The sequence below is a fragment of the Callorhinus ursinus genome, unplaced genomic scaffold (assembly GCF_003265705.2).
Source record: "Callorhinus ursinus isolate GAN/ISIS: 27379988/994484 unplaced genomic scaffold, GSC_fseal_2.0 scaffold25, whole genome shotgun sequence".
Classification (NCBI taxonomy): domain Eukaryota; kingdom Metazoa; phylum Chordata; class Mammalia; order Carnivora; family Otariidae; genus Callorhinus; species Callorhinus ursinus.
In genome coordinates this window covers 28795579-28814324 of record NW_027397087.1, presented here as the reverse complement: position 1 = coordinate 28814324, position 18746 = coordinate 28795579, and the positions used below count along the sequence as shown (strand labels likewise).

Genomic DNA, 18746 nt, shown 5'->3' with positions numbered 1-18746 from the left:
AGAAACCCAGACTTGATAATGAAACCTGACTTATTTTATGTTTCTGAAGGCCCACATGGCCTCCCCGCAAAGAATTTTCCACATCAAAATTCATCAAGTCACAGCACTTAGTATTAGCAGTTCTGTGTTATACCTATATTTGCCAAACCTTGAATTTTGGATCCTGCTTCATGGAGTTGTAAATGATAAAATGAAATGATTTTAGGAAATAGGGCATCCTGGAGCAGGTAGCTCAGGGACTAATGGACCATGCAGTTGCTCTTTTATGGTTCTTCTGAAAATAATTCAAAATATGGTCCCTGTGCTGTCCAAAAGAGTAGCCACTGGGCCTGTGTGCCTTTTGGGCACTCTGAATGTGGTTAGAGTCACTGAAGAACTCCATTAAATTTTATTTAATTTGAGTAGCCACATCTGGCAAATGACTACCATATTGAACAGCACAGGTCTGGATGAATGCTGTACCTGTCTGATAACTTACTTCCAGTAGAAACGAGGACAGTTTTATTTGAAGTATTTCCTTTAATTTTGCAGGTTCCTTTTTAACCCCTCCGCCTGCCTTGATGAGCACTTAATGCAATTTAAGTTCTTAGGAATTTTAATGGGGGTTGCCATTCGCACAAAGAAGCCTCTGGACCTCCACCTGGCCCCTCTGGTGTGGAAGCAGCTGTGCTGTGTCCCACTCAGCCTGGAAGACCTGGAGGAGGTGGATCTGCTCTACGTGCAGACTCTCAACAGCATTCTTCACATTGAAGACAGTGGGATTACCGAGGAAAGTTTCCATGAGGTAAATCTTGGCCAGTCCATGTTCTGCTGGTATTGACTAGAATTTTTCTGTGGAAAACTCAGATCTGGTCTTCCCCTTGCTGTCTGATTGACTGATGGCATGTCCCATTGCTGCCCTAGCAGCTCAGCCCCAGAGGTTTAAAAAGATGCTCATGGGTAGAATTGGCACCAGGACCCAGCTTCTTCTGCTCCTTCCTCTTCGGTCCACTCTCTGCCTGCTAGAATGGACAAGCAAGGGAACCCAGTTGGAGAGGGAGGCCTGGGGTGACCAGAGTTCATCAAACCTGGTTTGAGGACAAAGAAATGGTTAACTACAGCCAGATGAGTCAGCACATTTCCTTCTGACCAAGTGGCGTGATTAGCTCCCTCGATTCGTTTTTGTCCTTAAAATTCTTTTCTTTTTTTAAGATTTATTTATTTATATGAGAGAGGGAGAGAGTGAGAGCAAGCACAAGTGGGAGGAGTGGAGGGAGAGAGAGAATCCCAAGCAGATTCTGTACTGAGTGCGGACCTGATGCTGGGCTCGATCCCTTAACCCTGAGATCAGGACCAGAACTAAAATCAAGAGTCAGATGCTTAACCGGCTGTGCCACCCTATCCCTAAAATTCTTAATGTTGTTACTGTTTTGCTATATTTGTGTGTAATATACCTTTTTTTTAGTAAAAAAAAAATTTTTTTCTTCTTAGATGATTCCTCTTGATTCTTTTGTTGGCCAGAGCGCTGATGGCAAAATGGTTCCCATAATTCCAGGTGGAAATAGTATCCCACTGACATTTTCCAACAGGAAGGAGTATGTAGAGAGGGCCATTGAATATCGACTTCATGAGATGGACCGACAGGTGAGCTGAAATGTGACATGTATGCGAATGTTTGCAGTTGTTTTCAAACAAGAACTAACTGGTTACTGCTGAATTTGGGTATATGAACTACCGTGTCAGTTAGTTTGTATCTGTCTTTCAGCCCCTGTTCAGAGACTTTTCAGACTTTACCTCTGGGTTTCCTGTTTCCTTACTCAAGGCCTTAGGACAGCTCTGAATTGGTCACTGGTTGGATTGAGGCCAAGCTCTCAACCAGGTGTTTAGACCCTGCCTTCTCTCTCATCCTCAGTTTTGTTTTTCTTCATCTCTTAATGTCCCCAACTCAGGGTCCGCACTCGAGTTGGGTCAGTCAAGGCCCATGCGAATAAACCCCTAAACACTGGTCTTGCAATCCCACATGAGTGCCTCTTTCCCCCTTCTGCTGAAGTCCCTTCAGGCCCCAGCTGAAAATACCTCTCCTCCACAGACCAGCTTTCCTCCAGGTCTGTAGTCTGTAGAAATCTTTTTTGTTACTTAGAAATTTCTCAAGATACCACAGTACTTCTATGTTGTGGTCTAAGAACTAGGCCACAGAGTTTGGATCTTGTTTCTTCAATTATTGCATTATATTATGTATATGTGTGTGTGTGTGTGTGTGTGTGTGTGTGTGTGTGTGTGTGTGTGTGTATCTCCTAAATATCCTTGTTCTGTGCTGACATGTAGTAAGCATTTAATAATAAATGATGAGAATGTGATGAGTGACCAGAGAAATGAACATCCACCCCCAAGAAATGAGCATTTTGTCCAAAAATGGTTTTTTGGTTATACAGTCCTTAATAGCCACTTTAGTAATACTTTATTTGCAGAATATGCTAGGGTCTTCTTGAGAGCTAGACTGAGGCTCAAAGGCTGTGTAGTAATTTGAAGTATATATATTCTGGGCCTTCCCTCCTGGTTCCTTCTTTGACTCTGGCTTTGGCCTGAGTCCAGTCAGAAAACTGTTATCCCTTAGTGAGGGCAGGTCCTGTGGGCAATGCTGTTTACACAGCCAGGGCTTAGGGTTTGTCTCCAGTTGTTCAGAATTTTAATCCTCAGGGTAAATAACTGACTAAAAATACATTAACTACCTCCTGCGTGCCAGGTGTGGGGCCAGGCTGCCTCATATGCAGTTTTTCCTTCAGTGACTCTGTGACGGAAGGATTGCTGTCACCATCTCACAGGTGAAAGCACTTAGTCGGAGAAATGACATGAAGTGCCCAAGGCAAAGCTAGGGTCCCAAACCACAGCTCAGCTCTGCCGTGGCTTTGTTCATTTCTCAGCAGTGAGGACTTCTTTCTCTTGGAACCCAGTGTTCTTCCCATAGCTGTCCCCATTTGTTCCCTGCCAGGCAGCCGGCCCCATACCTCAGCCTCATTTTTTTCCAGACAGCTTTTGGTTTGTATTCTGCCAGGCATGACAGCTTGTGTTTGGGCAAACTTTGGCTGGGGTCTTCCCTTTAATGCCCATCCAGACTGCCCTCACGGCCAGTCCTGTTCCCTGGCCCCGGCAGGACACCCTGGTACCAGTCACAGCTCCAGGGCCTTCCCCAAGGTGTGGCTCCTGCTTGGGTCCTCAGGCTTTTTCCTTTTGCTTTTTATCATCGATGGTTCTGAATTGGCCAAGAGCGAAGAAGTGTTTATGAGCAAGTCCTGAACAGCAATGAGTCTGTGTGTAGGGTGTGCATTGCTGTGCAGCCTTGGGGTGTTTTTGAAGCAGACTGTGGGTAGCCTCTGGCAGCTTCCCTTCAGCACCCCCAAGCCGACCTGTTCTCAGCACCAGGCTAGGAGAAGGAAGCAGCAGGTCACACAGACTTACAGGGAAAAATCTCATCATAGTCGTGTGAGCAGCAGGTATTTGCGTCATTTCTCAGATGAGAAAATTAAAGTAAAAGAAGAGTCTGGAGCTGGGATTCAGACCCTAAGTCTCCCAATTAAATGCTCTGTCCTTCCTACAGGAGGCCTTGCTAGTTTTACTTTCTTCTTTGTACTTTTTTTTTTTTCAATGAGTACAAATAAGTTTTACCAAAAGGATATAACTCTTTTCAAAAGAAAAATATGAATGACAAAAACAGTAGAAGCTAGACACGTCCTCTAGGGGCTTCTTAAGCCTGCCGACGAGCCCGAGTAGCCCACAGAGCCTGGTGTGACAGTGCGCAGCCACACATGTTTAGGAATATAAGTGAGTGCAGTTGACACTGAGGGGTGGGGGGTGGGCTGAGTTTTGTGGGGGCAGAGGTCAGGCTTCTCAATTGACTTGACCTGGGACCGGAAGGAGTGTACAAGTCCCACAGGTAGGGAGAAGCTCGGATAAAGGGTCAGCAGCCAGGGGAGTGGGCCATGTGCGCTTGGAGTTCTGGGGGACAAATAGAGGGTTTGGGGAACGGATGAGCAGGTGGGAGGTGCCCAGTCTGCAGACACATGTCTGATGTACGACCTCTCCTGGGAGCAGGTAGCTGCCGTCCGAGAAGGGATGTCCTGGATCGTCCCTGTGCCGCTGTTGTCACTCCTGACAGCCAAGCAGCTGGAGCAGATGGTGTGTGGGATGCCTGAGATTTCCGTGGAAGTCCTGAAGAAAGTGGTGCGGTACCGGGAGGTAGATGAGCAGCACCAGCTGGTGCAGTGGTTCTGGCACACGCTGGAGGAGTTCTCCAATGAGGAGCGCGTGCTTTTCATGAGGTTTGTGTCTGGAAGATCTCGACTCCCGGCCAACACTGCTGACATTTCTCAGAGATTTCAGATCATGAAGGTTGATAGGGTAAGTAAGCTCCTCGGCCTTCCTCGTCATGTCTGCCCCACTGCTTCCTGGCTGCTTGCCTCTTGGGAAAACCACACTGTGACCCTCGAGTAGGCCTGCCAGTTCAGGCTTCATGTTTGGGATTTCCAGACTTAAAAAAAAAAATCAAGCGGAAAAACTTGTTCAGAAACATAACTTGAGTGAAAAAAAGCCCTAACTGGATGTAGAAAGCACACTACAACCAGCAACCTTTGATAAATCCCCCAGTACCTTCCTGAGGGAAAGCTCAGCTTGGCAGAGGGCTTGTCATGCTGCCTCTGCCTCTTATTCCCTGGGCCTTTTCATCGTGTGACTGGTGCACTGGGATGTGGTCTTGTGTGTTTTCACGAAGATACTGACCAGCCCTGGTGCGCATGCCCCGCGGCTGCTCGTGCGGTGTGTGTTGTGGAGCAGGCGGGCCGCTCCTCTCCGGCCTGGTAGGTGAAGAGCCCCAGCTGCCGTGACGACAGATGGCCAAGGAAGAAAAGGGCTTAGAACCTGCAGTGCACACTGCTGCCAGACACCTCTTTCTCATGCACCCATCTGACCATGTCAGTCTCCTTTCAGGCTGGAGGGGCCCCCCTGCGTTGACTCCATAATAAGTGCTGACTGCTTCAGTGGCCTTAAATATCTCCAGTCTGGTCTCTGCCCCAGCTTTCTGATGGCACCTCTTAACACATACCATGTTCTGGCCAGGACAGACCGTTTGCCTTTTTTTCCCGACACACCACGCTGTTTCTAAACTTCTGTGCCTTTGTGTAGGCTGGTCCCTCTCCTTTAGTAAGTTCTCCTTCACACCCCTTTCCATCTATGCCTGGCAAGTACTTACTCATCCTTCAGGCCCAACACACCAGTGTCCTCTCCTCCAGGAAGCCCTCTTGGATGCTTTCCTGCTGCCTTTGACCATTCTCGAGGGCAGACTTAGATCTCCTTCTGTCCACCTCCAGGATACTTGGTACATTCCTTGAACCCAGCATTAAGTTAGAAGTGTTTGTGTTCTCTTTCTCTCTTTCCATCCCCAACTGCCCAAGAGCTGGGAGGTCCTCCGAGCAGGGCCCGTGCTGTTGATTCCAGAAACAGTAAGGAAAGTAGGGCCTCTTCACACAAGGACCCTTCCTGCCAGTTTCAGCATCTGCCTTTCTGGTGTTTTTCCAGTAACTATTCCTGGAGGTTGCTATAGCCAGAGCCATCCCTCCCCCAGCCGCCTGAAGCTGCCTGCCTGGGCTCCACTCCTGGGCTAGGCTTGCCGGAGAGGCCACGCACAGGAAGGGCTATGAAAAGAGCCTTTCCATAAATTTTCTACATGACTTGCCAGAAACTATAAGTTGTAAATCTGTTTTGTTGCTTCAGAGAGAGGTGGGTGGAGGCAACGGTTTGATTCTATTCAGCTCTGGAAAAAACCCTTGCCTTCTGTCTGTCCCAGGCTACCATCCCAGGGGTTAATCCACCACTAATCCCCTGCCTGAGGCTTTTGAGCCTCAGAAAACTGACCACGGTGGGTCCCTCCTTTGTGACTTTTAGACCATTGCTCCACCTTCCAAATCAGAGGCACCTATTGACACGGCCCTTCAGTGTCTTTGCTAGTTATGCTGTTCCTGCATTTGAGTTTTCTGTGTCCTCACTGGCTCGGGCCCTGTTAGGCTTCTGGGCCCTCCAGGCCCTTGTGCTCCCACCTCTTTGAAATGCACTCGCCAGGTGTAGGGTTCCAAGGAGGAGGGGGAGGGTTTCAAGGAGTTGAGCAAGAAAGAAAGGGCAAGTCCCTTTATTTTAAAATGTAAAAACTTACTATCATTACAGAGAGTGTGGAAGATGGCGACGTTTGCAGGGAGGGCCAGGGAGCATATGCCCCCCCCCCGCTGCCGTAGCAGCCTCCCCTACTCCCACCTCTGTGGCGTGCCTGTGGTGTGTATGTGCTGTGTTTGGCTCAGTCTGTCCTAAGCACTTTTCTGTTCTGCTGCTAGCCATCATGATTATCATTTTAAAGGACTGCGTCACTGTCCGTTTAACGGACGGACTAGGATTTAATTCACTGCTCCTTCCTCGTGTGAGCTGTGTGCCGGCAGCCAAGGCAGCCGAGGCAGCAGAGGGCCCGCGAGGAGGGACGCGAGGAGGGACGGGGAAGGGTGGAGGCGTGCGGGGGCTCCGTCCCATGTGTTCTTTCCATTTCGCCAGCTGTTGGGAGCTCTATGCCCCAGCTCCGGGTCTGCACCCTCCCTGTGGAAGGGAGTGGGCTCTGTTGGCGGCCCCTCCATGGCAGGCTGGGTGCAAAGCCTGTTCTCCCACGTAGTCTTGCCAGGCAGAGCTTGCTGGCGCTTTGCACACCAGGCGGGGGTGGGGGGGGCAGTGAGGAGAGCAAGGAAGCATGTTCGCCAGAAAACCCCAGAGCCCACGTTCCTTCCACCACAGCCTGGGGTCTCCTTCCCCTCGAGTCGGTGCTGCACTCCTGTCCGTGGAGCCCATCTCAAAAAGTGCTTTCCTGATTTGGGGGGCGTGGTACCACGTTCCCTGCGTCCTGCGCCCCCCGCCCCCCCCCCCCCCCCCCCCCGGACATCCCAGTGCTGCAGTCACAGCTCCGGGTCTCTCTCTCTCCACAGCCTTACGACAGTCTGCCTACCTCACAGACCTGCTTCTTCCAGCTGCGGCTGCCCCCCTACTCGAGCCAGCTGGTCATGGCCGAGCGCCTGCGCTACGCCATCAACAACTGTCGCTCCATCGACATGGACAACTACATGCTCTCGCGGAATGTGGACAACGCCGAGGGCTCGGACACTGACTACTGACCACACGCGGGGGCCGCCGCCCCTTTTCTCAGTAATGCTCACTTCCAATTTCATGTGGACACACTTTTATGGTAACTACATAGATGTTTAGGAACATAAACCGACATTATAAACAGTGGCCACATTTAGTTACTCTAAATGTAACAAAGAAATTAGATGTTTTTATTTTTCTGTGATTGTACAAAAAAAGACGAAGTACTCTCAGTCAGGTTTTTCCCTCCACATTTTTGGTCACTTTTGATAAGTTTGCATGGAACCATTTTGGTGCATTTTTAGTTGGGAATGGTACATTTTTGTAAACCCACCCAGTGAACATGAAATTGTACATTGTGTATAATTGTTCATTAGAAAGGACAGTTTTACATGAATATTCATATATTTATTTTGTTTTAATTTGAATTGCCTGTGCAGGGTTCCTTATGCAGAGAAATAAAGCCAATTCAGGAACGAGAGCGTGGGCTGCTTTTGTTACCTCCAGTGGAGCTTCTGAGAAAGAACAAGCTTTCGGGCTAGTCTCACTCTGACGGCGTTTTGACCCATCAGAAACACTCCTTCACACTGAGAGCGAGCTTGGCGTGGAGATGACAGAGCAGCTCCAGAGAGCAGGAAGCCCCTCCTTTCATTTATTCTGTTGTCCTGGGTGTCCTACACTTCGTTCCCTCGCCCCAAGGCCCTCGCATCAGCCCCGTGGCCCATTCCCTCAGCAACCCCCTTCCTCCTTCTCTGCAGCTGGGTTGTGAGTGTAACCTGCTAATAAGAGCCTGTCCTGAGTCGCCCTGGGAGACCTAGTATGGGGTGCAGCTCCACTAGGCAAGGAGGAAGCTAACCAGAGTAGCATGATTCCAGTGCTGCCTGTGAGGAACCAGCGGTGGGCTTAAAGAGCAGGGCGGTTGACGGTGGCGTGTCTCTGCAGGAAGGGTGCAGGGTTCGTTGGGGGCCGCCATTGCTGGTAGGCACTCAGCGTGCACAAATGAGTGACCAGGAGAACGAGCAAGTGAGTGTGCGAAGTAATATGAGAACCAGTGAGTGGCTTTCATATCCTTGAATGGTGGTTGCTGGAGAGTTGTTCAGGGGGCCGGGGGAGGGGTCCCACTCTTGGCACTTGAACGCAGCCCTTGAGGGCCCTGGGCAGCGTGCTCATTTGTCCAAGCGTGTCAGAGTGTGTGGTTCTGGAAGAAAGGGCCATGGTGAGAGCAGCGGTGAAGGCTCTGGCTGCTGGGAGTGGGAACAGGAAGAGAGGGCAAGGCCTTTGGGTGGTGTGTCTTCATTGACAGCCAGTTCTTGCCACAAGCTGTTCCCGTGTACTTCAGGGACTGGGTCAGGCTGACAGCCTGCTCAAATGAGGTGCCAGATGGAGAGCTTTGCGGGCAGTTGTTTTTCACAAGGAAGATAGAAAATATGTGCTTTCAAAGAGAAATTGGAAGACAGATACGGTTTGTGGTACAAGGATCTTTCCCAGTGAGAATGCCTATTACTTGAAAAGAGGCTTCAATTGGAATTGGGTCTCAGAGGGAGAGACAACAGCTTCTGGGAAGCCACAGGGGTTCTGGGCAAAGAGGAACCTTCGATACTTGATGTGAGAGCTCAGTCAGTAGGAGCGGTGAAGGGCTCTGGGCTCGACGCACTCACTGGGGTGGGAAGGCACACTGCCCAGGCCTCTGGGCCAGGGGGGACCTGAGAGGAGGGAGGCCTCTGTGTGCTGCTGAGATCCTGGACGATGCCAAGCGAGGGGTCTCTTAGAGCCTTCTGGGCTGGTTCCTGGTAACTAGTGGCTTTTCCTTCTTGCTGGGCTGGGCTGAGGGTGTGCTGAGCTAAAGGATACATCTGCAGTCTCAGAATTTAAGTTTTTATTTATTTATTTGAGAGAAAGCGTGAGAGAGAGAGAGCATAGCCAGAGGCAGAGGGAGAAGGAGGCTCCCCATGAGCAGGGAGCCTGATGCCAGGCTCGAGCCCAGGAACCTGGGATCATGACCTGAGCCGAGGGCAGACGCTTAACGACTGAGCCACCCAGGTGCCCCTCAGAATTTATTTTAAATAAAAATAATGCCTCAATCTTTGAGAGGCTCTGGTCTCTGCTGCCATGTTTGGCTCTGCACTGAGGGGCAGAGGTACCCCCAGCAGGCTGATGCTCATGGTTCCAGGCCCCACCTGTCAGGCTTCTCAGGAGGTATGACCCTGCAAGGAAAATCTGCGCAGACACCTTGATTTTATAACAGATGCCATTTCTTTACTGGAAACCGGTTCTTTTTTTCATTCTCTTTTAGAAGCCCTGGAGGAGAGAGGGAGGCATGAATCCCTGGTCCGAGGGGCTGAAAGGGCCTGGCACAGGTGTTTATTTTCCCTAATTCATTTTCAGCCCCTCTGGGGAGACTTGGGCAGTTTTTTTTGTTTGCTGGATCATTCAGTTAAATCCCTTGCAGTTGTTATGACCCTTAAAGAGCCCCCAGAGAACTTGGATCCCCCTCCTTTAAGATGTAGGATTTCCCAGGGGCAGCTTTGTTCTGGGCCTCCCTGCTTCGTGGCCTTTGCCCAGCACTGCCAGTCGGATGAAACCTGTATCTGGTGAACTTGGTTTTTAGCAAAAAGCAAGCCTTAGGCGTGGACCCTAGAGCTGGAGGAATCCTAGAGCTAAGGTGTCAGGTGACCTCTCTTACCACGAATCTGAGGTCAGGAGAGGGAAGGTGCTGGATCACAGGTGTGTACAGGCTAGAGCTGGGAGCCCTGGCTTCCTGTCAGCACACCTGCTTACCATGGTGGACCCGAAGGAGCTGAGTCCCCTCCAGATATTCAGCCTGTGCAGAAACAGGCCAGCGTGTCCCTGTAAGACAAGCCTCACGGCCCCGCGTCCCCCTAGCAGGCTCCGCCTCCCAAGGAGTGACCTGAGCCCCTGACCTAGGAGCATGTGGCTCCGGTCTCTGCTGGTACTGAGCTTCCTGCGCAGGCTCGCCAGCACGATATGGTGACCGATGCCAGCCTTCCACCAGGGAGCACCGTCCTGCCCCGGGGCTGAGGTTCTGCACCCTCCCCCTAGCTTTTCCTCTCTGTGGCCACTGGCTGCCTTGGCCAGAACTGAGAGCAAAATAAGCATTCAGGAGCTAGGGAAAGTTTGTAGACTGTTCTAATAGAGGCCGTGAGGACATAGGTAACCTCCACGCCATTTTCAAGTGGGTTTGGAACACAGGCTCCCATCTCCCCTGGCTTCCCTGGGCTTGCCTTGGGCTTTCTGACTGCCTTTGCTGAACCGTGCCTGCCGGAAGGAGCACCCCACCCACAGTTAGACCCTGTGGGAGCTGGGGTCAGTCCTCCGAGTGTTCCTGGATCACCCCCTTACGGACCCAGCATGCTTCTTCCCGGTACCCAGGCCTTGTGGGTTCTGCCAGGCACTTGGCTTTTCTAGGCTGCCGCGGACGTGAGGACATCTTCCAGACACGGTACACTGAGGCACCATCTCATCGGGGTGTCACAGAGAAGGTACTGGCCCTATTTTAGAACTAAACTAAAGCTCCAAGAGGTCATAACCTGTCAGAAGTGATGGATGGCAGCGCTGCAGAGCACTCGAGGCTCCCGCAACCCCAGATGAATGAGTCTGTGGATTAACGAAGCATGTGATGCCCCTTGTTCTCCGCGGGTCTGAGAGAAGCCGTCGAGCGCAGTTTCCGGTGAAGCCGGGCACTGTGTTCTGTCCAGGGCTCTGCTCAATGCCCGATGACGTGAACAGCACCTGTTGGAAGGCGGAGTGGAGAGCCCTGGATCTCATCAGGGCCTGCCTTCCCGTGTACCTCGGGTGGCCCTTGGCTCAGGGACCCAAAGCGCCCCGGAGGGGGCGGGGCCCAATTCAAGCTCTAGAAACAGTGTTGGACTCTGCTGTCAGTGCAGCTTTAGGTCTGTGATCGCTAGAGCCTCGGTATGTGGAGGGTTACTGGGCACCAGAGGCTTCGCCAGGGAAGTTAGCCCTCATTTATAAAAGAGCTTCTATGGGCTGTGTGCCTGGGTGGCTCAGTCGTTAAGCATCTGCCTTTGGCTCAGGTCATGGTCCCAGGGTCCTGGGATGGAGTCCCGCGTGGGGCTCCCTGCTCCGCGGGAAGCCTGCTTCTCCCTCTCCTACCCCCCCTGCTTGTGTTCCCTCTCTTGCTGTGTCTCTGTCTGTGAAATAAATAAATAAAATCTTTAAAAAAAAAAAGCTTCCATGGGGAAAAGGAAAGGGGCCTCAGCTTACCCTATCTGAGCTAAACTTGCAGTGACTTCAGCTTTACAAACATGACGTGTTAATCCTTACTAGAACCCTGCAAGCAAGACTCTCCAGCAATCCCAATACACAGATTTAAAAGCTGAGGTTTGAAGAGGGCTGACTGGCTCTCAGAGGAGAGACAGAAACTAGGACTCTACTGTCCCCCACACTAAACCATCAACTCAGGGCAAACAGAACCTGCTGGCAATTCAGGCTTATCAGAAATAATAAAAGCAAAGCCCTGGGGTTTAAGTGGTGCTGTTTGTTTTTTTTTTTAAAGAGGTTATTTATTTGACAGAGAGATACAGTGAAAGAGGGAACACAAGCAGGGGGAGTGGGAGAGGGAGAAGCAGGCTTCCCGCCGAGCAGGGAGCCCGATGCGGGGCTCAATCCCAGGACCCTGGGTTCATGACCCGAGCCGAAGGCAGATGCTTAACGACTGAGCCACCCAGGCGCCCCTAAGTGGTACTGTTTTAAATAAACATTTTTCCCCCTGGAAGCCTAAGCGTTTTTTCAACACCGTTTGCAGTAGTGGGAAAGTAAAATCCCCGCAAGCCCTCTTTCCAGAGTCCACAGCTATGGTGGGTAAACCGGAAAATCACCCAGAGGAAGTGGGGTCCTCCCGTTCCCCTGCAGCTGACGGCCTGAGGGGGCTGGCTCTCCCCCCCCACACATGGGTGAGGGATTGTGTCAGGCCTGACCTCAGTGCCAACACCCACCTGCTTCTGGGCCCAGCGCTGGCCCAAAGGGCCCGGGACGGCAAATGAGGCCTCCAGCAGGCCCTGGAGGGCTTGGGATGGGGTGGGTTGCTGCTTGCCCCACCACAGGTTCTGCCTGGAGAAATTTCAGCCCCTCTGGGCTTCACCTGGCGATCATCTCTGCTTGGGACCCTGGCTCCTGCTGGGGGTAGGTTGGGGTGCGGGCGCTCCAGCTCCCGTTTCATGCTCAGAGTAACCTGTAAGGCCTCTACAGCCACCCACATCCCTAGTTCTCTGATCTTTCCTGCTCCCCTTTCCCCCCTACTCACTCTGCCCCCGCCAACACTGCTCTCCTGGCCCCCAGCTCACAGGCCAGGCTCCTGCTCTGGAGCCCTTGCACGAGCTATCATTCCCTGCGCCTGCACTATTTTCCTGCCAGATGCCGCTCGGCTCCCTGCCTCACTTCACGTGGCGAGGCTCACATTGGTCAACCCCTTTTAGGTCGCTTTCCCCCTCCCCAAGCCTTCCCCAGCAATTGCCAGTTATCCCCTTACCTGGTGCTCCCCATCCCCCGCCCCCACCGTAGCCTTAGTTTCTTAGATACCAAGTATTTACTGTCTCTTCTCCTACTAAAGAAGAAATTGTAATTTCTCTTTTTTCCTTGCTGGTTCCCCAATATTGGGCAACAGGTGAGTAGGGGTCTAGATCCGCTTTCCCAGACAAGAAACACCTGGCCTCAGGTGACTTAAGGGCCCAGGTCCCAGCTGGTGCTGGGCGGAGTTGGAGTGTGAGCATGGCCCGCCAGCCCGCTGTGCTCCCTGCCTTCCCCTCTTACCCAAGTTTTCACCGTGTACCTGGGACCAGGAGGCTGCTGCGGGGCCGGGAGCCTATACTTTGGTGGCTAAAGGTGGGACATCAGTGACTAAAGCTCTGAAACTGAAGTCCAGGCGTGTGCCCACGTTGAGCAAATCCATCAGGTAAAAATTTAACTTTGTAGGCGCCTCTAGTGGTCTCATTACCAAAGGACTTAACCAGTGCTGCTGCTTTTGTTTTCAAGTCTTTACTTAGGGTTTTCCAGATGCTTTCTTCTGTCTTTGTGATACGAGAACGGTAGAAAATTAGGATAACTATGTGGTTTATGTTCAGAATCATATCGACCAGCGAATTTTCTAGAATCGTGTGTGCGGGCTGGCCCGAGCGCCGAGCGAAGGCGTGGACGGCAGGGGCCGCGGTGGCGAGCTCGGGGGCTCTCCTGCTGGGAGCCCCGGCTTTCCCCCTCCTCCCGCCCACTGGTGCAGCGGGAGGCTATGCTCGGGGGGAGCCTGGGTCACGCACGGCCGCGGGGTGAGCTTGCGGCGCTCGGTGGGCCGCCGGGGTCGCCCCGCCCCAACCCCACGGCGCCTGCGCGCGCTCCGCCTGCGCCCGCGCTCTACCGGGTGGCCACGCCTCACCATGGGGGTTATCTTGGCTCCTGACGGCGGTCGCAGTCCCAAGGCATGGTGTGGGCTTCTCCCCTGCTGCGGACAGCAAGTGGCGGAGGACCCGGGGCGGAAAGGCATCGGGATAGATGCTGGTGTTTAGTGAGGGCTAGCCGAGTGTTTTCCCAGCATCCGGCTACTTAATCTTGCACTCCTGTGCGTAAAACCGTAATGTGAGGTAGGCATTAGTGTCCCCACGGGGGACACTGAGGTTCAGAGATGTGGCGACAGTCTGGGAGGTGGAGGGGCTGGGGTTGGAAGCCAGGTCGCTCTTTCCGCCCGGGGCCCTTGGTTGGGTGTCGTGCCCCGGCGTGGTCGGCCTAGCGCGGCAGCAGCTTGCGAAAAACCGTGCCGGGCGCGCTCGGGAGCTGGTCCGGGATCATGGCTGCGCTGTGCTCGGCCCGCAGCGCCAGGCGCGGGCACGCGGCGCGTAGGCGGCGCAGGCCGGCCGCGCTCACGTTGCGGCAGAAGTCCACGTGCAACGTCTGCAGCGCGCGCCCGTGCGCCGCCACGGCAGCCAGCGTGCGGTTGGTGACGCGCGCGCAGTTCTCCAGGCGCAGCGCGCGCAGGCGCGGGCAGCAGCGCAGCAGGCACGCCAGGCAGTCGTCGGTGACGTGGCCGCAGCCTGAAAGCGTGACGGACGCCAGGTTGGGGCACCTGCGGAGAGATCGCGGGGGCCCCGGGTCGGGGCCCACGCGGGTACGGTTGGCGCCCGCGCCGTGCCCCGCCCCTCCCTGGAGCAGCCCCCGGCCCGGTAGCTCCCTGCCAGCCCTGGGACTCGTCACATAACTCCGTGTATTGTGGGCAAGGAAGTGAACCGGGCTCAGCCAGTTTCAGGAACTGGCCTGCGATGACGCGGTCCGGATCAGAACCAGGGTTTCTGTCCCCTTTCCCCCTGCTCTTTCTGTCTCTGCACTCCACCAGACCTTAATCTGCGTGGGCTCTTAGCTTCCTGAGCCGCCACTGGTCCTGCTGTGGGCAGGGGGCTTGCAAGGTCCAGGACGACAACTCTGGGTGTTTTGGTTCTCTCCAGGCCTGTTGCTTTGGGGGACAGGGGTGCGGGAAAAGATGCATGGTGACCACTCCAGTCTGGCTTCAAGCTGAGGCCCTGATGCTCCTGGCAGGATGGTCAGTCAGGTGGGAGCAAGGTTTCCTGTGGGGTGGCTTAGGGACAGGCACTGTTGAACCCTTGAGGCTGGGGTCGGGGCGTATCTCTGAGTATGCCTGGCTCTGGGTTCTAGACCCCTGGTTTGTGCTCAGTTAACTGGGACGGTTTTTGCATGCCCACTGGGATGCCAGCCTGGAAGAGGTCTAGAACCAGGTCTGAGGTGGGTACAGTCAAGGGCCACTTGTACTGAAAGTTTGGGGGCTCCTCTGCCCCAGCCTTACCAGCACTTGCACTTGCTGGAGAAAAAGATCTTGAGCAAAGTTGGATTTGGCTTATTTCGGTGTGACCTTGGCTGAGTCACTCACAGAGCTTCAGTTTCCCTCTGTGTATGGGTGCACAGCCGGGAGGGAATAATGCCTACCAGTGGGCTTGTAGTGAAGATCAAGATTTGGGGTGTAAAGAGCCTGCACAGGGCCTTCTACAGGCACTTGTAACTCAGTTTTCCTGGGAGTACACAGGATCAGGCTGCTTGCAGTCAAGAAGGACCTGTCTTGTGGGCAGGGGTCTTGGCTCCCTGTAGCCAGTGGGAGCTGTGGTCTTACAGAGGCTTTTGCTTCCCCCATCAGCTTTCCCCTTAACCCCCTCACTGCACCTGCCTGGGCTAGCCCGGTTCCCTTGTGCCTGGGGAAGGGGCACATTTCACATACTGAGCCCATTCCATCTTCCCAAGTTCATATGGCTTCTTAAGTCTTCGTATCAAACCCTCTGCACCCTGTTTTGTGAATGAGGAAACTGGCCCAGAGGGCTCAGGTAACTTATCTCCTCTCTGACCCAGAACAAATGTCTGATCTGTGCTAGTCCTCATTTGACAAGTGGGAGAAATTGTTAGCTGTAGGGTGATTATGACAATTAGGTGTTTAAGCCCCAAAGGTGTTGAGTGGTCCGTTTTGTTCTAAGAACCTTTAGCATAATCCTGATGTAGGAACAAACCAGAGAAAGAGCCGACTGCTTCCCCGCCATCCTCAGCTGTCCCTTGCTGCCAAGAGTGGATCGCTAAAGAACCAGATCTCATGGATGTTATCAGTACCTGCCGTGGGCCAGTGCTACTGTGTCATTTAATCCTCTTAGCCTGTGAGATGGGTGATTTATCCCATCTTACAGATGAAGAAATTAGGTTGGATTTAAATATCTGGTCTGGGGTCCCATGGTTGGACAGTGGCAGCACTGGGAGACTCAGCACAGAACCCTTATCACCAAGCCGTTTGTTCTTTTTGGACACTGGGGCCCCTTGCTGCACCCAGACATGAGACATGAGAGGGCCACTCCACACTTGCTGATGTGGGAAATTAAATTCTCTTGCAGCAGGAATGGAACAACTTCACAGCAGGCCTGCCCCTCCCACATATATCACTCCAGTCTGATTGCTGGGCCTTGTTAAACCCACCAAAATGGCCTCATCCCTGCAGGGCCCAACCAAGTCCATCTTGTTTTCTTCTGACTGCCTTTAAAAAAAAAAAAGGCAAGGCGGGGCCACCACTCTGTTTCCTTCCATGCCGGTCACACTGCCGGCAGGCAAACAGTAGCTGTTAAACCCGGGTGGCAGCAAACTGGCTGAGCCTAGTTTGTTAGTAACCAGGAGGTGCTTTTCCTTAAAGGCAGGACAGGACTGGTCAGTTTAGGCTCAGCGAGAGGCTGGCAGCAGAAGTCCGCTTGCGTGGGCTGCCCTAGGCAGGAGGCTGGGACCATGGGGGGTCGCCTGTGGCTTAGCCTCTCCACGAGGGGTAGAGTTGACCGATCAAATACAGGATGTATTTGGGACATACTTACGCCAAAAAATTTTGTCTATTCAAAATTCCAATTTAACTGGATTTCTTGAATTTTTATTTTCTAAAATCTGGCAATCCTAGACTGTGGGTAGATCACATGACCTCAAAACTTTGATTTGCTCATTTGAAAAATTTGGCTGAAACACCCTCCCTTAGGGGTACAGTGAGATTTAGTAATATTCTAATGAGGAAACCATTCTTCCATATCACCACCCGTCCTCCTGGAGTCTGGCTTGGTTCAGCTTACCCAGAGCACCCTAGCTGTCCTTCCTTAGCTGCGTTCCACAAGCCTTGGAGTTTGTTTGCTAGGGGGAGAGCGGAGGGGTAAGCTGATGGCTTAATCTAGGAACCTTTCCCAGAGCCTGACCTTGAAAATCCAGGCCCAGCCAGGCCGCTCTTGACGGCTGCTAGGGAGGACAGCTGCCCAAAGGACAGCGACAGCTGAAGCCCAGTCTTCCTGTTTGCAGCAGAAGCAGCTCCAGGACCTGGGAGGCTGAGAGGAGGAAGACCCCCCCACACACACACCCCCACTGCCATGACTGTATGCCTTCTCTAGGGACTGTGCTGTGGACAGGCCTGGACAGTCTGCCTTGGGCCTAGTTTGAGGCTCCCCAAGATGGAGGCATCTTGGTCTTGTAATTTGCTCTCCCCCCCCCCAAGCCTCCTAGAGCGGTGGGAGCCAGGCCCCCCGCACCCCCCCAAAGCCCTCGCAGCTCAGGAGGTGGCCTACCTGTCGCACACCTGGAGGAGGAAATCATTGACCAGGCTCTCGTGGCGGCTGCAGATGCTCCTCTGGAAGGCGCTCTTGAGCCAGTCCTCAATGCTGCACACCTGCACGCGGCTGGAGTACCAGCAGATGGAGAGGCTCCTGAGGGCCGGGCTCAGGAGGAAGTTGTCCTTCTTGAGCTCTAGGAGGGATCGAAAGTGCAGCAGGGGCCAGAGTGCGGGGTCCTCAAACACGTCCTGGAGCTGGGGGCAGGTCCTGGCCAGGTTCTTCCTGCTGTCCTTGTCCAGGAAGGAGAAGAGGTGCAGCAGGCAGTCCCGGTTGAGCTGGGTGATGTGCATGGTGTGCGCCCAGGGACCTGACCTTCCTCCTCCTCCTCTCCCCCCCTCCCCCGCTGGCTCTGGGCTGGTGGACATATATGGTTGAGGAATGGTGTTTATTTTTGGCTAACAGCTGGTACTGAAGCTCTGAGAACAGGGTAGGGGGAGTCAGGATCCAGACATACGTGCGGCAGTCTGTGGTCCGGCTCATGTTCAGAGGAATTGAAAATCCTGGCAGAAAAGCAGCCTATTGAAGTTAAATAGCTTCCTTAAAAGGGATTTCTTTCCCTTTTAGCTGACAGTGGTGCTTAGCAGAGAGCTCTTTTGGCTTTTCCCAAGGCATTTTCATTGGAGGTGGCCAGCCAGACCACCTGTCTGGGCCTGCAGTCTGCTCACTGGGAGGGACCCTGATTATAAATTGGATGTTTCCATTCTCGAATATGTATGTGTGAGTCTTCTCCACTCCTAATAGGAGTTATCTATAAAGAGCGAAGGGTGACAGTTTTGTGTTCAAAGCTGTAAGCTGAAGCTGTGATAAGGCCCCTTTCCCTGTGATCTTTGCTCAGTGGTGATGGTTTGCAAGCTCGGCCCAACTGCCTTCAGACCCTGCTGCCCTGTGCCAGGCAAAGGGATTTCCTGGGCCTCCCAGCTGGCTCTGTTTTTACCCAGTCGTTGCACAAAGATTTATCTTAAGTAGCTTAGCTCTCCAAGGTTGTTCTGTGTGTATGTGCATAACGTGTTAAGCTTAAGTTTACTTGGCTTTACATCTTAACATTTTCCCAATTACGTGCCCTGTTGTATCTCGTTTGTATTTCCCAAAATGTCAGGATGGATGAGGGAGCTCTTAGTACAAAACTGCTTGAAACAGTTTTAGGTTAAAGTGTTTGAGTCTCAGCTTGCCCTTGAAGCCAGCCAGACACCACTGTCTTTGTGAAAGCCTTTGGTCTGCTCACTGGGAGGGATTGTCGCCTAGGCCGACTGCCTGGAGGTCTTATCTCTTTTAAGTCCTCCTTTCCTGAAGTCACAGATTTCTCACTGCGTGGATTGTTTTTTCTAATCCTGCTTCCCTCCCAGGCCCACCCCAGACCTACTGAGATTGTGCTGCTGTGAACTGGCAGCTGTGTGTGCTGGTTTGGGGGATGCTGACAGGAAGGGCTGCACTGTCTGCAGTGAGGCAGGGGATAGATTTTCC

At 52.9% G+C, this 18746-nt stretch overlaps 2 protein-coding genes across 15 annotated transcripts in view; one reads left to right on the top strand and one right to left on the bottom strand.

Moving 5' to 3' along the window:
• Positions 1-7619, top strand: part of HERC1 (HECT and RLD domain containing E3 ubiquitin protein ligase family member 1) — a 189597-nt gene extending 181978 nt beyond the window's left edge. For all 10 annotated transcript variants that reach the window (XM_073877161.1, XM_073877160.1, XM_073877158.1 and 7 more), the window contains exons 75-78: positions 532-784; positions 1471-1623; positions 4069-4374; positions 6987-7619. In XM_073877161.1, the coding sequence (XP_073733262.1) occupies positions 532-784; positions 1471-1623; positions 4069-4374; positions 6987-7172 (898 nt within the window). In that variant the 3' untranslated portion in view covers positions 7173-7619. The remainder of the gene's footprint in view (positions 1-531; positions 785-1470; positions 1624-4068; positions 4375-6986) is intronic.
• A 1119-nt stretch (positions 7620-8738) lies between these two features.
• Positions 8739-17599, bottom strand: FBXL22 (F-box and leucine rich repeat protein 22). Of its 5 annotated transcripts, none has more exons than XR_003210579.2 (4): positions 17241-17599; positions 12953-14233; positions 12120-12300; positions 8739-10893 (listed from the first exon to the last, which is right to left on the bottom strand). XR_003210579.2 is itself a non-coding variant. In XM_025884323.1 (2 exons), exons 1-2 carry the CDS (start codon positions 17573-17575, stop codon positions 13897-13899), a joined length of 672 nt encoding a protein of 223 aa, XP_025740108.1. In that variant the 5' UTR covers positions 17576-17599; the 3' UTR covers positions 12693-13896. The 5 variants fall into 5 exon arrangements, 1 of the variants encoding a protein (XP_025740108.1); XR_003210580.2 differs by having other exon boundaries at positions 12120-12297; XR_012373657.1 differs by lacking the exon at positions 12120-12300.
• Positions 17600-18746: the final 1147 nt, after the last annotated feature.

Bases quoted from the DNA above. Each gene is read 5' to 3' on its own strand.
- FBXL22 (XM_025884323.1), bottom strand. From the start codon at position 17,575: ATGCACATCACCCAGCTCAACCGGGACTGCCTGCTGCACCTCTTCTCC. The intron at 14,234-17,240 runs GTAGGCCACCTC...ATCTCTCCGCAG, and splicing joins CTCCTCCAGGTGTGCGACAG to GTGCCCCAACCTGGCGTCCG.